The following is a 21,332-nucleotide window of genomic DNA, read 5'->3' on the forward strand; positions in this document are numbered from 1 at the left end:
GTGTTTTCCAAAATATGCTAAAAACAACAATAAGTGAACATTTTGGCTCAATTAGGCATCGAAGTTGCAAGAGAATATTTTTTGGAAAAAAAAAAGGCTCCAGGCTTGAAGTCTTCACAGATTTACATATTTAGTGAGAACTTGCCTCTCTAAAAACAAAATACATTTCTCACAATGTTTTTATATAAGCAGCTCTCCGTTGCTCGTTACCAAGTTATAGTTTTTATGGTAGTAATTTTGAGTACCAAACGTAAGAAGTATATATAAACCGGCTCTTTTTCAGAGCCAACACCCTCTCCAAAGAGATCTTAGACATTGTTGTATCTGCAAGATTACTTTTTAGTATCACACCATGTAAAGCTTCAAACACCATTTAGTACCAAACGTGTCTCGTAGTGCCTTTAAAGCCATTGTACATGTATACTTTCGGTAAACAGTAATGTCCAAGTCCCACACTTCGTGTATCACAACTTCTACATAAAATAACAAACCTGTGAAAATTTAGGCTCAATCGGTCATCGGAGTCGGGAGAAAATAACGGGAAAACCCACTCTTGTTTCCGCGCGTTTCGCCGTGTCATGACATGTGTTTAAAATAAATCCGTAAGTCTCGCTCGCGAAAATTTAAATTGTTTTACTGTTTTCTCAAAAAGTAAACCATTTCATGGACTAATATTTCAAGAGAAGTCTTTCACCATTACCTTCTGTAAACCCTGTAAACTATTTGTAAATCTGTGATTTTTTTTTCTGTACCGAAAGTGTGTAATGGCTTTAAAATATCCCAACTCATCAATTCCTTTATCAGAGGTAAATTTTTGCGTAATTGTTAAAGCAGCTCAGAACGAATTAACACTTCTAAAGCTAATAAAATTATAAAGCGGGCTGGATGTTAAGGTCATCATAAACGGTAATGTATATTGGTCAAGGAATCATCTGTCCACTTCAGTACAATTAGATCGATATCATTTTAATGAAACGTCGGTTATTATTATTGAACTCACATACAAGCGGCCACAGCGACCTACATTTTCCATATGTACATCTTACCTTAAAGGCACTGGGCACTATTGGTTATTACTCAAAATAATTGTTAGCACTCATATAAACTTACTTGGTATTACGAGCAACGTAGAGATGTTTAGTATAAAACATTATGAGAAATGACTCCTCTGAAGTAACGTATATAGATTTTGAGAGAGAAGTAATTTCTCACTAAAATACTTAAGGGAAGTGCACGTTTCGCTTGGTAGTTACTCAAAACAAACATTAACTTAAAAACTGACTTGGTAACGAGCACTGGAGAGCTGTTGATAGTATAAAACATTGTGGGAAATGACTCCCTCTGAAGCAACTTAGTTTTTGAGAAAGAGGCAACTTCTCACTAAAATAATAAAAGACTGAAGTCTTTTATTCTTATCTGAAAGCACACAAATTCGTCCAACAAGGGGGTTTTTTTCTTTCATCATTTCCTCGCAACTTCGATGACCAATATTGAGCCCAAATTTTCACAGGCTTGTTATTTGATGGTTATGATGGGATACACCGAGTGAGAAGACTGGTCTTTGACAATTACCAAACGTGTACCTTTCCTTTAAGTCTTATCTGAAGGCATCTGAAAGCACACATGTGTAATAAGTGTGTTTTTCTTTAAATATTATCTTGCAACTTCGATGACCAATTGAGTGGACATGTGTAATAAGTGTGTTTTTCTTTAAATATTATCTTGCAACTTCGATGACCAATTGAGTGGACATGTGTAATAAGTGTGTTTTTCTTTAAATATTATCTTGCAACTTCGATGACCAATTGAGTGGACATGTGTAATAAGTGTGCTGTTTTTCTTTAAATATTATCTAGCAACTTCGATGACCAATTGAGTGGACATGTGTAATAAGTGTGTTTTTCTTTAAATATTATCTTGCAACTTCGATGACCAATTGAGTGGACATGTGTAATAAGTGTGTTTTTCTTTAAATATTATCTTGCAACTTCGATGACCAATTGAGTGGACATTTTCACAGACTAGTTATTTTTGCATTATGTGTAGATATACCAGAGTGTCATAAAATTATATAGCGGGCTGGCTGTTTAGGTCACCATTGGTCTAACCAGTAATTATTGGTCACAGAATTCTGACTGATTATTGAGCACTACCATTGATGAAAAGTGGGTTATTGCGAAAACATTCCAAAGGCCATGGCGACCTTCATTTCCCATCTGACAATCAAAGGCCAGTATGACAATGGACATGTAAAACAATGACAATTTACACAAAGTTTAAGGTCTGTCCCACACAGTGGTTTAACTTGAACTTTACTTTAATATTTAAAGCTGCGTTAGACTTTAATATGGACAGTTAACAATGAGTACAGTACTGATACATCGTAGACAAGTACACAGTATTCATTTTTGTTAAATACAAAATGACACTTTTGCAGTGTTTGTGTAAAGTTTAGTCAAAGGCAAAATTAACGCCATCGAACAAGTAAAACAAAATAACTTGAAATTTAACAGAACATATTTTTGAAAGGCTAGCTAGTAATAAAAAACAAAACAAAACCCCCACATTATATCATAATATATCAGACCTATCAATCCCACACCTACAGATCTTTGGTCCGTTTTTTGCGATTGGACCCCCTAAACATTTAGATTTAAATTTAAAATAGCAATAATGTATAGATCGAGTAATTTATAAGCTTTCATTAAAATTATTGCACGAACAAAATAATTAAAAAGGTATAAAAAAAACAACAGCCGCCAATGATAGTTCACAAATTTTTTTTGTTGAAATTATTGTCGGGATCCAGACATTCTCGACGCTCGCAAGATTCATTCAATCGGAGTCACGACCAAACATTTTTTTCCTGAAACGTACGTTTGTGCTTTCCGTTTTGTACATTTTTAGTTTGGAAACAGCATCAATTTTAACAATTCGCACACAACCTTTTGCAGATTTTTTAAAGACGAAGATCGGGCCATGCATTTGAAAGTTTTGCTAAATACGAAAATACGAAAGAAAACATTTAGGCTACAAAGTTTGACCACCGTTCAAATAAATCCAAGGTAAAAAAATAAAAAATGTACAATGTCGTCGAATTTCACCCTATTTAAATATGAAAATGAATATGTTATATATAACATGGGAACATCCTACTGCAGCGATTACTCGTTGCACAGGCGAAATTGTATCAATAATCATGATGGACGAAAAGTTTAACCGAGCAGCAGGTCAGCAATAAACCCTCCTTATACCTCTCAGTCCGGCCTGACCCTTTCTGAGTCAGACTGACCCTTTCTGAGTCAGACTGACCCTTTCTGAGTCAGACTGACCCTTTCTGAGTCAGACTGACCCTTTCTGAGTCAGACTGACCAGAAAACGGTGTCAAAATAACAAAGACACGGGTCATACAGACTCAGAGTCCATAAAATGAGTCAGAATCTTCCTCTTTCGTGACCAGTTTCCGGGTTAGCTTGACAGAGTAATGGGTCAGACCGCCTGAGACCGACCCGGATTCACGGGAGTTTTTAGAGTGAAGTAACAAAACAAGAAACTAGCCATTACTGCCATAATATCAAACTTAAATGACATTTGAAACAAAGGCTAACCATGCACTTCGCACACGTTGTCTGTGTAATATAAGGGGGGGGGGGGGGTAATACCCTGTTTCGGTCCTGGGAGTAGATGGTAACGGCCCCGGGAAAAATATAATTGCAGCCCACACCTACCTTGAAGTGGCCTTCAGGCCTTGTGTGTCTGGCGACTTGCATAACAATTTTGGTTTTTCCACTAATTGATACTACGGACAGTAATTATTGTTGCTAAGGAGGTTAAACGTCTGTTGCAGATGATAAGCAATATAAAATCCTTGAGAACTATGTTCATATGGCACCATTCCATGTAGTTTTCGTGACAAGAGTTTAGTGTGTCAGGTTTAGTCTGGTACCTCAATGATCATCAGACGAAGTTGGGTACCCATATGAACCCTGGGTCGATTTCACAAAGAAATTAGACTAGTCCTAAAAAGAGATATGGTTGGTCCTATAAGTAACTCGTCCTAACTCGAGATAAGACTAGTCTTAAATCCACCCTGAACAATCAAGTTTAATATTTCCCTTAACGGGTTTAAGCATAGGCCTACAGTGTATACGGTGTATACTCTGAAATGTCATAGTAAGAAATAATGTCCGTTTGTCTGTCATGGTCGAACCTACGTTGACTCGAGGATTCATCATCAAGGCTTGAAACTTACAAAAACACTGACGCCGCTGAAATGTTTGGTAATGCAAAAACCAGCTCACTATTCTCCACACTCATTGAGCAACGGACATCAATATATCACACACGATTAACCAAGCGTGGTATCATAACGTACTATACATCTTTAAACCCGGCGTTCTGGACGAACTATGGTTTCGGGTCAGATGATAGTTGTGTAGATTCTGACGTAAGCATGACGTCATTAATGGCTTATCTAGACGGGCTTTATCTTTGTTCGGGTTAGTGTGAGTTCCTCAGCGGAGATGCCGACGGGAAAGGCCACCCAACGGCTGTTTCTCTCATGGAGCTTCCTCTTCGCCTCTCTTCGTTTCAATCTGATAAAGAAAATAAAGTTTGGAAATCCAATTTGAATCTCCAATGACCCCCCTGACGCATCGGCCAATGCCTAATACGCCTCACGCCCAACCGTGATCCAGTGGTTAGCTTGCATGACCTGCAATCACAGGGTTGTGGGTTCTAATCCTAATCAGGCCAACCGCTGATTACAAAATTAGTTTAGTATTGTCATCTGTTACTGAATCACAATTTCTCATAACCAGGTCATTTTTGGTGACTATTTTGACTACAGATTCCAGGTCATACTGATCCAGAATTGGATCAGGCACAACCCTGATCCAGGTAAATTCAGACTGGGCCGAGTTTTGAGTTTGTGACGTCATACGCAAGGAGCAGAGGCTCTCAAATATATAATTTTGATATTATCCAAGATGACAGGCACGTCTACGGCTTTGGATGTTGAAGGGTGTTTCTATATAAGGACGTCTTATATACTTAAACGCATGCTGAAGCAGTGACTTGAGCCGTAGACTCATATACTTCATAATACATGTCAACTCTTATGCCAATTACGGACACGGTAAAACTTGCTTTTCTGAAATCGTATTGCACTATACTCACATAATTTTTACAAGACAGATGACTATAATGATGAGGAACAGTACAGCCAAGGAAATCCCGCCATAAAGTACGATTCGATAAGGTCTCTGGCACGTCATGCCTGCAAAAGGAATGATTCAAAAGAGATCAATGACAATGACGAGATAAACATGGACAAAGGTACATTAATGTTTAACAAACCTGAACTCAATTGGTTGTCGAAGTTACGAGAGAATAATGCAAGAAAAACACCCTTGTCGCACACGTTGTGTGCTTTCAAATGCTTGAATTCGAGACCTCAGCTTAGGTCTCGAATTCAATTCAAATGTTTTAGTGGGAAATTACTTCTTTCTCAATTCAGAGGGAGCCGTTTCTCACAATTACCAACAGCTCTTCATTGCTCGTTACCAAGTAAGTTTTTATGCCAACAATTATATTAAGTATTTACCAACAGTGTTCATAGTGCCTTTAAAGGCAGTGGACACTATTGGTAAATGTCAAAGACTAGCCTTCACAGTTGGTGTATCTCAACATATGCATAAAATAACAAACCTGTGAAAATTTGAGCTCAATCAAACATCAAACTTGCGAGATAATAATGAAAGAAAAAACACCCTTGTCACACGCAGTTTAGATGGTTGATTTCGAGACCTCAAGTTCTAAATCTGAGGTCTCGAAATCAAATTCGTGGAAAATTACTCCTTCTCAAAAACTATGGCACTTCAGAGGGCACCGTTTCACACAATGTTTTATACCATCAACCTCTCCCCATTACTCGTCACCAAGAAAGGTTTAATGCTAATAATTATTTTGAGTAATTACCAATAGTGTTCACTGCCTTTAAATTGTTGGACGAGAAAGTTACATTGATTTAGATCTGGATAGGGCTGATAGGGTTCTGATAGGGTTCTGATAGGGTTCTGATAGGGTTCTGATAGGGTTCTGATAGGGTTCTGATAGGGTTCTGGTTCTATTAGACGAGAAGAGAGCAGACAATGAAGACAATTCAGTTGTACTTTTTACACTTTAAGATAATTATTCAATGGAAAACACATTAAGTCAAGTAGGGACTGAAACCCCAATCCACATGTAGTGGCACCGGTGGGGTTCGAACCGGGGTCCCAGAGGTGGAAGGCGAGGCAAGCCACCTCTACACCAACAATGCTTTTTATAGGAGAGTATAACAATTCGAGATTCAAGAAAACAATTTGAGAAAATACCAGACAGTACCAAGCAACTTCGATCATTAACAAAAAGGCTACCATTATTCGACCTAAATATTTTTCTCCAGGGACAAATCAGCGAAGGCCATGTATATCATTTAATATCTTTCTTATGACATACTCTGGATGTGTGATGAATTCCATTCTTGTATCAACAAAGGCGACAATTCCTCCAAATACTTCCCCAATATGCCCCCGGCCATGAGCCGCCAGGATAACAAGTCTGCCATTTTTGAGTTCGTCTGAATAACATTTAGGAATTTCCTGACCAGCGGTCAGTGTACCCAGTTTCTATTTATGTTTTTCAACCAGGAGTTTAAAGGCACTGAACACTATTGGTAATAACTCAAACAAAAATTACCATAACAGTTTTATACTTGGTAACGAGTAATGGAGATCTGTTGATAGTATACACAATTGTGAAAAATGGCTTCCTCTGAAGTAACGTGTTTTTTTAAGAAAGGGGTAATTTCTCAACTAAAAATATTAAAAGACTCCTGAAGCGCATTACTTTTTAGGCATAAAGCACTCTTTTCGACATCTGAAAGCACACAAGGGTGCTTTTCTTTGATGTTATTCTGTTGCAACTTTGATGACCAATTGAGTCCAAATTTCCATGCATGTTTGGAAACTCCAAGTGGGAACACTGGTCTTTGACAATTACCAAACGTGTCCATACATTTAAAGAAGCGCTTCTATGTTTGAGATTTACTCATTTCCCAATAGTCAGACATAGAATCCTTCATGAGAATGAGCACAAAATTACCAGTCTTTTATAACCTAACAGTGTAAAATGACAAATTGTATTTGATACCCTTTAAGCGCATGTTTGGACACAAATTCAAAACATTCGATGGACGTCACATTGCAAATTTACGGTCCATACCATTTTGTATAAAGTTCCTGAATAATGATAATATTCAATTCAAACAGTATTGAACTTGACATTCTGACTTACAAAAACAACAATATCTTTGGAAAGATTCGTTTGGGGATATTTGGGGTTTATGGATGACCTCACGTTTAACATTTCGCTCCGGAAGAGTTTTAAATAAAATGGGTTTTAAATTTTTACAGAGTTTCCTCGCTTTCATGGGGGAAAATGCGATTACATAACACAACTTAATTTGACCTTAGAGCCCATGCGAACCAAAATATTAAAAGGAAACTCCGAGGACAAATCCAGGAAAGAAATTTGAAACAAATATACTGTTATAGATGGACCGCTCAAAGTATGTTGGGTCTTCAGTTCCAGATGCATTGAAAACAGGAAAAGGAAGCAGATGCCAAAGAGACGAGGCCGACCATCCCGACGGCACCTACAAATTGTTGGCATGTGCCAAGGAGCAGCATTGTATATAGGTCTATACGTATGCTTAAACAAACCTACTTTAAAGTCACCTGGAAGTGGTATTTTTTCAAAATCAAGCTTTTGTCACTAATATATGTGTTTTGATGAGTGGAATGTGAATAAACAGTTAACTAAGGTTTTAAAAAATCAGTTCTTCCGGCAATGCCGACCAGGTGTATTGCTGCTGAATGCAGAAAAACATTTTTTGAAACTCACGACTTGGACGTACATGTACTTTGCACGTGTGTTTACTATACGCATTGCAGGCAAAGTCTGCCTCGATTGACGTCACAAAAGGGGTAGGCGGAGTCAGCCCCCAAAACAACTTTATATATTTTTTGAACATATAAATCGTGACAAACAATTACTAAAAAAATTGTTTTATTGTTCGTAAGCATATACTCTTATGTTTGAAAGAAAAAAATTATATTTCCAGGTGACTTTAAATTATCCTATAACGCTAAATCAATGTTCGGTTGGCATAGTGGTATCTTTCCTCGCTTTCCACCTCTAAGGAACCCGGGTTCGAATCACGCCGGGGCCACTATTTCTTATGTGGACTGGGTTTCCAGTCCCTATCCTGACTGTGTGGGTTTTCACTGGATCTAGGGGTTTTCCTCCCACATCTAAAACTGAAACTTCCTTCCTTGTCTTCTTACAATCTTGGCTAATCTTAAGTCACTTTTCTGAGACTCAATATAAACCACAAGGGAAACTGACTGGGTAAATTTTGAAATGATTTTTGGGGTTGAACAAAGAATTGACTAGAGTGGGATTCGAACCAACGACCTCCAGACTAACATGCCGGCGCTCTACCAACTGAGCTATCTAGCCCTATATTGGCGGTGTCCCTATTTTGTCAATATCTTTGTTCGGGGGTGCTAGTCAGACAACCGTTAACTGCCGTTAACCGTTAACTGCCGTGTAGCCAGGGATCACACCCAAATTACGATACAACCTGGGAAGCGGCAGCCAGGGGATCACCTTAAGGGGATGCGACTTTAGCGCCGGCACGTTCATCCGGAGGTCGTTGGTTCGAATCCCACTCTAGTCAAAAATCTTTTCTGAGACTCCTCAGCTTCACGACAAGAATTAGTTCAAGGAAATTGTCCTGATTATTTGAGGAACTCGTGCACTCTTTCATTGTTTATTATCAATTATGGCGGGTGATGACGCAACCCATCAATTGCATAATTTGCAAAGTGTACTTGTTGTTTTATTTAAAAACAAACTAGTGAAAGTTCATGGAGCACATTTTTTGTGAACCGAAAAGAAACTGTATGTGTCAGCAGGAAATCTGCCTCCGATGACATGTTTTGAGATAGTTCCTGGTGCCAAACTTCCCTTTCACTTAATTTTTTTCAGGGTGAGTAAATACTTTCCAGTTCCTGATCAAACGAGGAGATTAATGGTGATTGTCATTTTCCTCATGTGTTGTTTAACGCATGTAAAAAAATAAACAGTGCATTTTTTTGTCAAGAGGATGGGTTTGCCCTGGCTTTGGTGGCTTATATTGCGCCACAGCACCTCATGTAAAATATTGCATGGTGCTATGTCACAAGGAATAGGTCTCATACTTCAGATGGATTGCACATAGTGTCAGCGACCGCCGTATTAATTTAATGATAAACAAGGGGAAAGTACACACGTGTGTACGCGCTGCGCAGCCTCTCAGCCAATTGTAGACTTTTACGCGTGCACGTTTCATTAAAGATGGCGGTCAATGACGTCATGTGCAATCCATTTATTGTTGTGTTTGCTACTGATCACAGGTTTACCAAAAAACAAAATCGACTGTTGTGAAAAGATACTTCAATATAGTGGGAAATGCCTTAAAAAACTTACACGGAGCAATCGTTGTTGTAGGTTGCTTTGTTGGTGTTGTCTCGGACGTTGTGGAAGCCAACCCGGTGACATCAGCGTGCTCTGTTGATAACCTGGTTGACGGGGCACCCGTGGTTAGTTTGACCGACTGACGGGTCGTGCTTGTGGTCATGCCAGCTGAAGATGACTCGCTGATCGTTGGTAACGAAGAGGCGTTGACAGTTGTGGTCATGCCGCGAGGAGAGTCTGTCGTCGGGGGAGCTTTGTCGCTGCTTGTTGCGTTCGACACAACCACGTATGTGGTTCCCAATGTCGTGGTTGCATTCGTGATTGATCCAGGCAGGGTCGTGGCAACTATAGGAGTAGATGTCGACTGTTGTTGTTTTGTAGTATTTGTAGCAGTTGTGTTCATGCTTGAAATCATCTGTGACTCTGTGGTTGTCTCATTTGCTTCGACAACAGACAATAATATTGAGCCTCCCAGATCAGAGTTGTGAGTAGCTGGAGTGTTTGAGACGGGACTCTCCACTGATGACATGAACTCAACTCCATCCACACTACTGTAGTCACTACTGATCGAACTATGGTAACTCGAACTCGAGTCGTCTGCTGACGACAGGCTGACGGGGGTACAACACTCATCCATGTCGGCAGTCGAGCAGAGTGGCGACTCCATGCCGAGATTAGCAGCGACCGAGTAGGCACCTTGTGTGGCTCCGTAGACGGCAACAGACACCGCGAGAGGGACTGTTGGTGAGGAGTGCTGAACGCGAATAACATTAGTCGTTGTAATGAGTTTCTTTTGTGCGACACAGGTATCAGTTTGTTGGTAGCCAAACTTGCGATCAGGAATCAGCGGTTCTCCGTTGAGAGTAAGACCATCGGTTTCATTACACCTGATCGTGATGGACAAGTGCTGATTCGCCCCGAGTGGTAGAGTGGGAGTCGAGAGCAACGCACCCCCGGCAGCGAAGCGATCGACGGGCGGAATCACAGTCATAGAGGGGTCACCTATACCGGTGTTGCTACCGACATCATCCCGTCTTCCCTTGCTGTATTGCACGACAAGAATTGGTTTGTCAGCTATTATGAAGGCGGGAGAGCTTACCGAGGCGTCCCAGACGTGAGACTCTCCTGCGGCGAAGAGAGGCACAGTCTCACCAAACCCTTGTACCACGGTAATCGTGGGGCAACTTGCAACCACTTTACATTTATACCCCGAGGGCTGCCCAATGAAAGGGGCGAGAGCATAGACATGACCCCATGTGCTGACGGGTGGGAGATGTTCCACGAGGTGACCCGCGGTACCCGCTTCTGCCGGGACGCTAGACGCAGACGATCCGGATACAACGGAAATGGGCAGGTTCGAAGTTACCCGGGAACCGGTTAGATCCAGTGTGCCCTGGAACTGGGCGGTTTGCAGACGATCTAAAGATAGCTCAAGCGCCCCTCTGCTGTACGGCATGTTATCAAACATTAAGGGCGCCTTAAGCTGGATCTGCACCACAGTGTTATCCTGGGTAGCTGATATAGTAAACTCAGACGACTCCCCCTCAGTGGGTGTGTACGATGCTACAAAATAATCAACCCCTAGATTTTGGGTGGATCTCACCAGAAAGCCACCTCTAGATCCTGCCTTTGTCGACAGCGCTAACACTGTCACGTCTTGGCTCGCCCTTACGAACACTGTGGTGTTTTGAAGAGCTGAGCGTCTGGCCTCTGCCTGCGGGGGCAGGTCTACAGTCAGTGAATCGTACTGACTGTTCAAAGTGTCTTCTCTGCTCCAGCCGAGACCTACAACAGTGACGTTAATGTGTGTAGGACCAGAGCTGAACGAAGTTATGCTTAGGGAGAGAGTTGCAGTTTCATCGGGGGAGATCGTCTGCTGTAAGTTTGTGGGAAAAGCAAAGATGAACTCTTGTCCCCTGCCGACAGAAGATGACAGGACAACTGAAAACAAAAAACAAATAATAAGCCATCAGCCATTATATTAGTTAACTTCACAAATTAATTGATCTACAGATGTTACTCTATCACAAATAGCCTATGAACAAGTTTTTAATGAGTAAACTATATAAATAATTATAGTAAACTTGCGGGTACAACCCAGTGCACTTATCGAAAAGAGAAGGGGTTCGCCCGGGTGTTCCTGGCTGTGGATGCTTAATGCGCCGAGCACCTTGTAAACCCCTATAAGGTGCTAACTAATTGGGTCTCAAAATTAATCACTGCAATAACCTATCTTCCTGAAAGTTTGTATATACTCAGCGCCTTGAGTACCTTGTTTGGTAGATACGTGCGCTATAAGACTTCGATAATATTATTATTACTATGTAGTCATTCTCTTTTAAGGGAGTGTTAAGCCGGTTTGGAACGTTTCGAACAGAATACTCTGCTCGTCGTCATGAAAAAAGGGTTTGTAAAATCTGAAAGGCAGTGAATATATGTTAAAATGGAAAGCACACCTTTGTTTTGAGAACAGTTTGACTGTTTTATTCCTTATATATTTAATATATACAATAAAATCATCCCGTGGTATCTTATTTCGTTTGTAGCGTTTGTGAGATGTCGCCAAAATTCCGAACGGATTATGTACACGCAGGAAGAATAATCTGTAATGGGAGACTTTGGAAAGCAGACTTACCAGGTAAATTTCCATTGTTTACGTAGTTCTGAGACTGCGCACATTACCGAGAACAATGGATTTTACCTGGTAAGTCTGCTGCCACCAGGCGTCTCAAAAGTCTCTTATTGGACGCATCAGTCACCGAGGGACGTAACAGTCAGTAACGCTCCCCAGATTTTAAGGGGATGAAAAAAACCCTGATATATTGTTACATAACCATATTTCCTAAAAGTGAAGTGATTCACTGCTTTATATAACTATCGAAAACTGCTGCACTTCTAACCATTGCAAGTCAATTTTTACTAAATCATAAATTGTTAAGAGTGATTTACCAAACGTATACATTCCCTTAAAAAGTCTGGAAAACAAATGAACTATAACCAGACGTTTTAATAATTATTACTACGGTTGTCTTCGTGGGAAAATGTCCTAAAACTTCACTTTCCATATGAAGTTAGGTTAGTGATCTATAAACAATGAGCTGGCAATGCATTAGAAGGAAAATACACCTTTGTTTCTTTTTGAAGAGCAGATTTGTTCCAATTAACCACACTGCAAAAACTGTGGTGTTAAATTAACACCTTGGGTGTTGTCACATATAAATACCCAAATCAAAATTTACACCATAGAGTGTTAACATAACACTAATTTCTTTAAAAAACAATTACATTGGAGTTATTTAACATCCTATCATGTTAAACACCCTTGTTTTTGCAGTGTAGTTTTCAATAAACATACCATATAAAACCAAACCGGGAAAATTTCATCAAATTCGACGGTCACAAGGTTGAGTGAAAACATCGAGAAACAGCTAGCCTATTTCATGCACGTTCAAAAATGCCTTTATTTCAAAACGTTTTTCTTTTTTTGGAAATAGCCGTCGATTTCGCTGATCTGAAAATGCTATTTTCTGTGCTTTGACATTGATTAAAACTGACGTATTTTGTCTGGAGAATCCGAACTGCAATAAACGTTAAAATCAGTGCACTTCCAAACTGTCGATGACTCATCTTTGTGCGATGACGATTACTTTGACAAACATAGTCTGAAGGTGCAGAGCCCAGTTCCATACAGCTGATTAAGCAGAAAAGTAACTTAGCAAACCAAAATCATGCTTACCAGATTTACCAGCCTAACTATCACATCACATGTACAAATTGTTACTCACTGATCGTGCTAATTTCTGATTAGAAGACAATATTCCGCAATATTTGTTTCTGCTGAGTGGCTCTATGAAATTTGACTCGATTGGTAGTCGAGAATAATGAAAGAAAAACACCATTCTTGCATTACTTTGGGTGCTGTCAGATGCCTAAACTTGAAGTTTTTTTTCATTTGAGTGAGACATTACCTCTTTCTCATCAAACACAACGTTACTTCAGACGGAGCCGTTTCTCACAATATTTTATACTACCAACAGCTCTCCATTGGTCGGTACCAAGCGTTTATGCTAACATTTTGATTTATTACCAATATGTGCCCAACCGTCGATTTCAACAAACTCTTCCTAACTTGGGATTAATCTTAGAACTTATGACAAGCTAAGTTTCGTAACCATAGTTAGTACGCATTGAGCCCATCCTATGTTAGGACGAGTTACTCGTCCAAACTCGAGATATGACTAATCCTACAGCATTTCGTGAAATCGGCTGCAGTGCCTTTAATCTTAAGAGTGGTTGCCAAACGATATACGTCCCCTTTCATACAGACAAGAGGAAACATACACGACGGTTCGTTATAATACAAATCGGGCGGGAAAATCGAACTACAGGTCGGAAGGTCGCACTTTCCAGATGATGAGTCACCCACATCTGCATCATCGACTCCTCTGTCAAACTCTCGTTCCCCTGCAGTCTCCCGAGACTCAAAGGATACTGATTAAGATTGTTTTTTGAGCAACATTTGTCTTTAATCACAGTCTCATTAATTTAGGACTGTGGGCAACGTCTAGAAGCACGTTTTTCTAAAAACAAAAGTCTGCGAAGCGGGAAAACCACACCAGGTGGTGATGGTGGGTCCCAGTATTGCAAAGTGATGATACATTTCCCCCAAACAAAGAGGTACGTGGAAGAGTGGATACTCACTTATGATAATAGATGTATGAGAGTGATGGTGAAAAAGTGTGATGGAAAATATTTCCCGCCATCAATGGTTTTCCTTGAATCGTCTGCTCATCAGAACTATAAGGTCATTTAGTGCGATTTGTGTGGGTTTTATTAATTCCTTTTGCATATTATTTTTGGAGCTCCTGGTAAAAATTGGGTTCTAATTGATCAAGAGTGGTCTTCAAAGTATCATAGTGGCAAAAAGAAAACGTTCATTTGTTGATTTTGATCGTTAAATTGTGTTAAATCTTAAACTTGATTTTTAATTAAATAAACTTTTGATCTTTACAACATATGAAATTGTCATTAGTTTTATGAGCGGACGATATAATACCTTCATCAGAACACTATAAGTGTTGTATAAAAGGAAAAACGAGTTTGAATGTTAGTCAACAGTTGTGTTTTTACACAACCAGTCACGGGGTGTTAACATTGACACCATGGTTATTGTCACATAAATGATAACGACTTTAATATTACTCAAACACCCTATGGTGTTAGCTTCGATTCTCTCGTGTGGTATGTGGCAACACCAATTGTGTCCTTTTCAACGCCACAGTGCCGTTCTTGTACAAAGTCAGCTTTCAAAATAAACAATAACATAATGGTTTACCTATACATGTATGTCATTAAATGGTTTGCGGTAACACCATGTATCTACAGTGTTCTTTTATTAACTTGTCTTGCTTAATAATATTCTCCTACCGCAGAGTAGATTTTGTGAATTATGGAGACTTTTCAGTTCTGGAAAGAACTGTCCTGCTTATTAACCACTACCTGAGCGGAAGGTTGGAAATCATCCGGGACTACTACTTTTGCAGTAGTGGATCTAGGGGATTTGACGGGTTCCGGTTTGCCTTGTTCTATCATTTTGGACAGTGTGTTACAAGGAAATATTTCCATGTAGGATTGCTGTGAAGTCATTGTGCTTCCAGATTGAAACATATTTGTTGACAATTCTATTAGACTATTGCAATTACCAGTAATCTAATTTGAATTATTATGCTAACGACAATCACTCAGTCACGTGACGTGTTCTTTTACGAAGCAGCAACAATATGTCAAACCGTCGTCAAACGTCCCAGTTAATATTTACAGCATATGGATTTGATTTCTGTTTGTCTCTGTCACATTGGCAACACCCGATTGATTTCCAAGAAACTTGATGAACTATAGAGTTTTTGAATTCCTCCACATCCATCTTCTAGATATGTTGCGGTACATATGGACCGAAACATTTTCAAGCAGATGTGGAAATAGAAAGTCATGTTCACGCTTCACGGTTATACTTCTGTATCACTCGATTTCCTGTGTTCTTGTGAAACGGCAGTCATTTTGAAGGCAGTGGACACTATTGGTAACAACTCAAAACAATTGCGAAGCATAAAAAAACTACTTGGTTACAAGCAATGGAGAGTTGTTGAGTATAAAACATTTTGTGAGAAACGGCTCCCTCTGAAGTGACGTAGTTTTCGAGAAAGAAGTAATTTTCCACGAATTTGATTTCGGGACCTCAGATTTAGAATTGGAGGTCTCGAAATCAAGCATCTGAAAGCAAACAACAAGTGTGACTATGGTGTTCTTTTCTTTCTTTCCTATCTTGCAACTTCGACGACCGATTGAGCTCAAATTTTCACTGGTTTGTTATTTTATGCATATGTTGAGATACACCAAGTGAGAAGACTGGTCTTTGACAATTACCAAAGGTGTCCAGTGTCTTTAAGAAGATAATTGGTTGTTGAAGATTCGACTTGTAAAAACAAATATTCCTATCGATAATTTCACGTGCTTTATTAAAATGTTTTAGTACAGATTTGGTAAGGATAAAACAAATAGTATATTTTAGTCTGAAAGTTTACCTATTATAAGTTCAAATTTCCCTTAGAACATGTTATTTCTGTGAAACCTTTTCCCCCTGAAATTGATGTTTGCATGTGCAATTCAGTTTTTAACTGCGATACATGTTTTAATAAACAATTAATTGAAACATTTCTCTCTGTGAAACATTTCCCTCTGAAGTTAAGTCATGTTCGCACCAGCTGAATTCGGTTGAAGGACAATGTGTTTACATGCTGAACAAACATTGTGAAATGTTTTTCACTATTTGTGCAATGTACAATATTTTTCATTATTTCCTGCTGACTCACGCAACGGATTAAGCCCACCATTTCCAAGAAAGGTTTCTTGTTTCATGTATGGTTGATAACACAAAACATGAACAATGTCTGCGACTATTTAGTCAGCTCTACCAATCATTCATTATCTTTAAAGGTACTGGACACCTTTAGTAATTGTCAAAGACCAGTATTCGCACTTGGTGCATCCCAACATATGCATGAAATACTACATCTGTAAAAATTTGGGCTCAATTGGTCAACAAATTTGCAAGAGATAAAAACACCCTTGCTGCATTTCTTTGTGTGTTTTCAGATGCATATTAAAAGGCTTCCTCAGCTGAGGTATTTTATTATCTGAGTGAGAAGTTACCTCTTTCTCAAAACTACGATACTTCAGAGGGAGCCGTTTCTCACAATGTTTTATACTATCAACAGCTCTTCATTGTTTATTATTAGTTGTTATACGCCAACAATTTTGAGTAATTTTACCAATAGTGCCCAGTGCCTTTAAGAGAAAGACAAGTTTGACTCAGTCTCTGTCGTTCCTCTATGCTCAGAACTAGAGGATTATCAGAGATGACAGCATTTCGGACGTAAAATTCCATGGACAGGAGTCGTGATTCTACCCGATTGTTTGGTTCTAAAAATGGACAAACTTGTCAAGCAGGAAAACGCATTTGTCCCAGCTAATTATCTCAGACCACACAGACGTGCAATTAAGATTTAAGATGTCTTTTCAAGCCCTCATTAAAGGCACTGGACACTATTCGTAATTTACTCAAAATAATTGATAGCATAAAAACTTACTTGGTAACAAGCAATGGAGAGCTGTTGATAGTATCAAACTTTGTGAGAAACGGCTCTCTCTGAAGTAACGTAGTTTTTGAGAAAGAAGTTATTTCCCAGTAAAATTTTTGAATTGATTTCGACACGCGTGATGTCTAGAAATAAATAAAAAGCATCTGAAAGCACACAATTTCGTGTGATAAGGGTGTTTACTTCCACTTTGATTATTATCTCGCAACTTCAACGACCAATTGAGCTCAAATTTTCACAGGTTTGTTATTTTGTGCATATGTTGAGATACACGGAATGAAAAGACTGGTCTTTGACCAAGTACCTTTAAGAGAAGAAGACGTCTTTTCGATTTGCTGTATCTGTTTTTCTAAGAGTCACGGCCACGGCCACACATGTCATGGAAACCAGACCCAACAAATCAGACAGACGTATTGTTATTGCATGAGAGAACCTTGACAGACATTTGAACTATTAAAATTGTCATTCCTCTCTAAATGAGAATTAGTTCTGAACCATGTACATCAGCTCCCGTAAATTAGGCGTCAGTTCGTCCTTAAAGTCACTGGACACCTTTGATTGTCAAAGACCAGTGTTCACACTTGATGGTGTATCCCAACATATGCATAAGATAACAAATTTGTAAAATGTTGGAATCGATTGGTCATCGAAGTAGCAAGAGAATAATAACAGAAACAACACTCTTGTTGCACAAAATTGTGTGTTATTCGGATGCATATTAAAAGGCTTAAGACCTGAAGTCTTTTTTATATTAATTTGAGTGAGGAGTTACCTCTTTCTCAAAAACTACATTACTTCAGAGGGAGCTTTTTCTCACAATGTTTTATACTAAAGTATCAAGAGCTCTCCATTGCTCGTTACCAAGTAAGTTTTTATGCTAACAATTATTTTGAGTGACTACCAATAGTGTCCAGTGCCTTTACCATTATATTTCATGATATTGTCAATGACTGCCAAGTTTTCCTCGATGATTGTTTTTAAATCTCTGGTATGCAGTCATGATTTGTACGTGTTCACGCCTATTATAGTCTTTGTTCAAGACGTTGTTATTCATTATCACTGCGACGTGTGTAGGCCTATAAGAGTGTATGTACAGCTAGGCCCTACTTTATAACAAGAACGTCTTTGATCAATAATACACGCCAGCCAGCAGGTGACGTCTCGCATCAAGACTAGTTAGTACACGCCAGCCAGGTGACGTCTTGCCAGGTGCACCCATCCTGTATAAGTAGAGTCTAGCATGAAACAAAACAAATCAGACCATAGAGGAAGGATTGGCGAGACTGACTTATTATAAACCGGCAGTGTAATAAAGGGGCCAAAGACAGGACAAGTTCCTTCTAATTAATTCAGATTGATTGATGTGTTGATGCGTTCACCAGATAGGCCTATCTTCTAGAGACAGTTGCAGACGAAGCAAAACAGAATGGTATATGGTTTTCATTATATTTATTGAAATTTGTCAAATATAAAGATTTATCTGAATATGTTTTAGTGACAAAATATTGTAATCGTTTTGTCAGGGTTAAGATTATTACTTTTAAACATGTTTATTCAAACTGTCTTTAGGCCTGCTCAACTTTATAGTCAACTTGGTTAATTAAAGCTATACAAAGGCCTGAAGTACTTAAGTAGAAAATTGCCGTTCTCATCATGGTATATAGGGAACCGACTGTGATTAGTTCTCTATTGTATACCTCAGCATTTCAGTTGGCTTGGTATGTTAACATATCACCATTACATTATCTTTGTTGCAATCATGGCTTAATATATACAAACGATTACAACGTAGAAAATTTTCCCAAATTTAACTTCCCTTTTTAGCTCGATTCGTTTCTTATTATTGACGTAATTTGTAAAAACAAATGTATTTTATTGATTCTGAAACTTGTATACAAATCATTGTAATTCAGACTAGAGACTGTGACAGTGTTTTTACTTTAATAAACTACTTTTATTTGATTTTCAAGATGTCCCTTTGATATAGGGTCATAGGAAAGGACCTTTTAAAATGAGGCTGAGATAGTCATCTTTGTTCAATATGGCAACTGGCCAAGGAAGGGACAGACAAACAATGCCATAAAAACCCAACCACTATAAACATCAGACACAAGAGCTGACGACAAGAAGGTGATTAAACATGTATAAACATTTCCATTTAAAGGGTTTGGGTCCCCCCCACCCCCACATATTAACAATGAATTTACACAGTTTGAAGACATTGTTAGTAGTAGAAAGCGTTCCTAAAACATTACTTACTGAGGTACTGAAGTTTTATAGAAATGAGTAAAACAAAGTCACGACATTAATGTTCGTCTCAGCACACGAACATTATTTTACCATGTATATAACGGTTTTACCAGTACTATAATTACTAGTACTGTGGTCCGACTGAAAACATTGCTCTGTGACTTGCATTTTTTCACAAAACCTTGACGACTAAATGAGGCTGAAACTTCTGTACAGGTAAAATGACATTATACATACATCGGCAATCACAGTGAGAAGAGATTCATGTCATGGATGGTCAAAAACAAAAGGTATTCAAACTCTTTAAACCGATATTCTCATGATCAATTAATCTCAACATCCGCCTAATGTGAGCATTTCAATTTTTAAAGATATATGTTTTTACTATTTTTTTTTTGTTAATATAAAATAGTTCAGTTTACGTTTACTCTCATAGTCAGACAACGAAAAGGCAATGTATACGTGTCACGTCGATTTAGATTCCACCGATAACAGTACTTGAAGCCAGCCCGAACAATAAGTGGACTCCGAGAAAGACTCCTAGGGTCGAAACCTCATGGCAATAACCATTTTGTTACTTTTATTTTTAGAAAGATCTTGCACGCGACATATAAACTCAACATGAAAGGCAACTGTCTACTTCATCTATATTCGTTTACCAAGCAGCCCGAAAAGCTATCTACAACATTGTAGTTGATTTGCTGCATAATCTTCAACTGAAATGTCAACTTAAATGACGGTAAAAATGATAGGTCTACCAGCCCTGTCTGTTGTATGGCTCTAACAATTTTTTAGAAAAAAACCAAAGCCTACGCAAATATTTCAAGTTTCTTGCTACATGAAATTTGGTCAGAGTATGGTTAATCACTTACCGCTCGTGCCGAAACCAGCCAGCAGTACCAAGATGTTGGTCATGATGGAATTCACCAGGCCGACGCGATGAGCATGGAACAGACTCTCCATTGCTGCACGCCTGAAGATTCCAGAGTTACTAATGAAGGCACTTCATACACGCACACACGCACGATATTTTTTTTCAAAGTGAACGGTTGCTCAGTGGACAGGCTTTGCAGTGACATGCACCCAGGCGTCACGAACAAGATGTTTTCATCTTTACGATCGGGAACCAAACTGAACTACAACGTCATTTGTGGTTGACGAACTCAAAACCATCACAGACGTGATTTTATTGGTGATTTTTTTTTGACAACCCGGGAAACAAGAAAACACAGATGATGATAGTTCCAGTGCGAACTGTTACTAACCCAATGCAGTATCGCTTTCACCACAGCCCGTTGTAATCACTGCAACTTGGAAATAGGATGTGATTAAATTACAAGTAGGGCACGTGATGTGTACATCGAGTTTGCAGAGTGGATTAGTTTCAAAGGTCACTCGTTAGCCACTTTCGAATACTGTCATAAAAAAAACCAGCAACAAAATATATATGATGATTTCTGCAGGTTGAAAACAGCTTAAGCCAGGGACAAAAGGTGATACCCAGGAATGGGGTTGCGTTGGTTTATAATGGTTAGTACATCAGGAACTTGACTCAAGCCTGGCTTCCTCACACAAATTAAGTTCTGCGGCTTTCTCTTTGGGTCATATCAGCTGGATAGTTCGCCCCACCCACTCCCCATTATTGTCACTGGGCTCACTCCCCAAGATGCTAAAACCAGCAGCTAGCTCGTGGTTAAGCAATTATCAAGTCTTCACACGGTCATCTAGAGGTCCTATCTAAGCATGATCTAAGGGACAACAAACTTGCAGTCAGTTATTAACAGGTGTCTAAATTGATTTTCAATATGGAGATAAATTGTGGAAAGTTATCTGTGGGGCGGATAACGGATTTGTATGTTGATG

General features: G+C 39.0%; 1 protein-coding gene across 1 annotated transcript; it reads right to left on the bottom strand.

Annotated features, from left to right (window-relative positions):
* Nucleotides 1-2,275: 2,275 nt before the first annotated feature.
* LOC117291543 (uncharacterized protein PB18E9.04c-like) lies at nucleotides 2,276-20,768 on the bottom strand. Its single transcript, XM_033773334.1, has 4 exons — nucleotides 20,342-20,768; nucleotides 9,577-11,505; nucleotides 5,179-5,278; nucleotides 2,276-4,595 (listed from the first exon to the last, which is right to left on the bottom strand). The coding sequence occupies exons 1-4, from the start codon at nucleotides 20,430-20,432 to the stop codon at nucleotides 4,475-4,477; spliced, it is 2,241 nt and encodes a 746-aa protein (XP_033629225.1). The 5' UTR covers nucleotides 20,433-20,768; the 3' UTR covers nucleotides 2,276-4,474.
* Nucleotides 20,769-21,332: the final 564 nt, after the last annotated feature.

This window comes from Asterias rubens, chromosome 6 (genome assembly GCF_902459465.1).
Source record: "Asterias rubens chromosome 6, eAstRub1.3, whole genome shotgun sequence".
Taxonomy (NCBI): Eukaryota; Metazoa; Echinodermata; class Asteroidea; order Forcipulatida; family Asteriidae; genus Asterias; species Asterias rubens.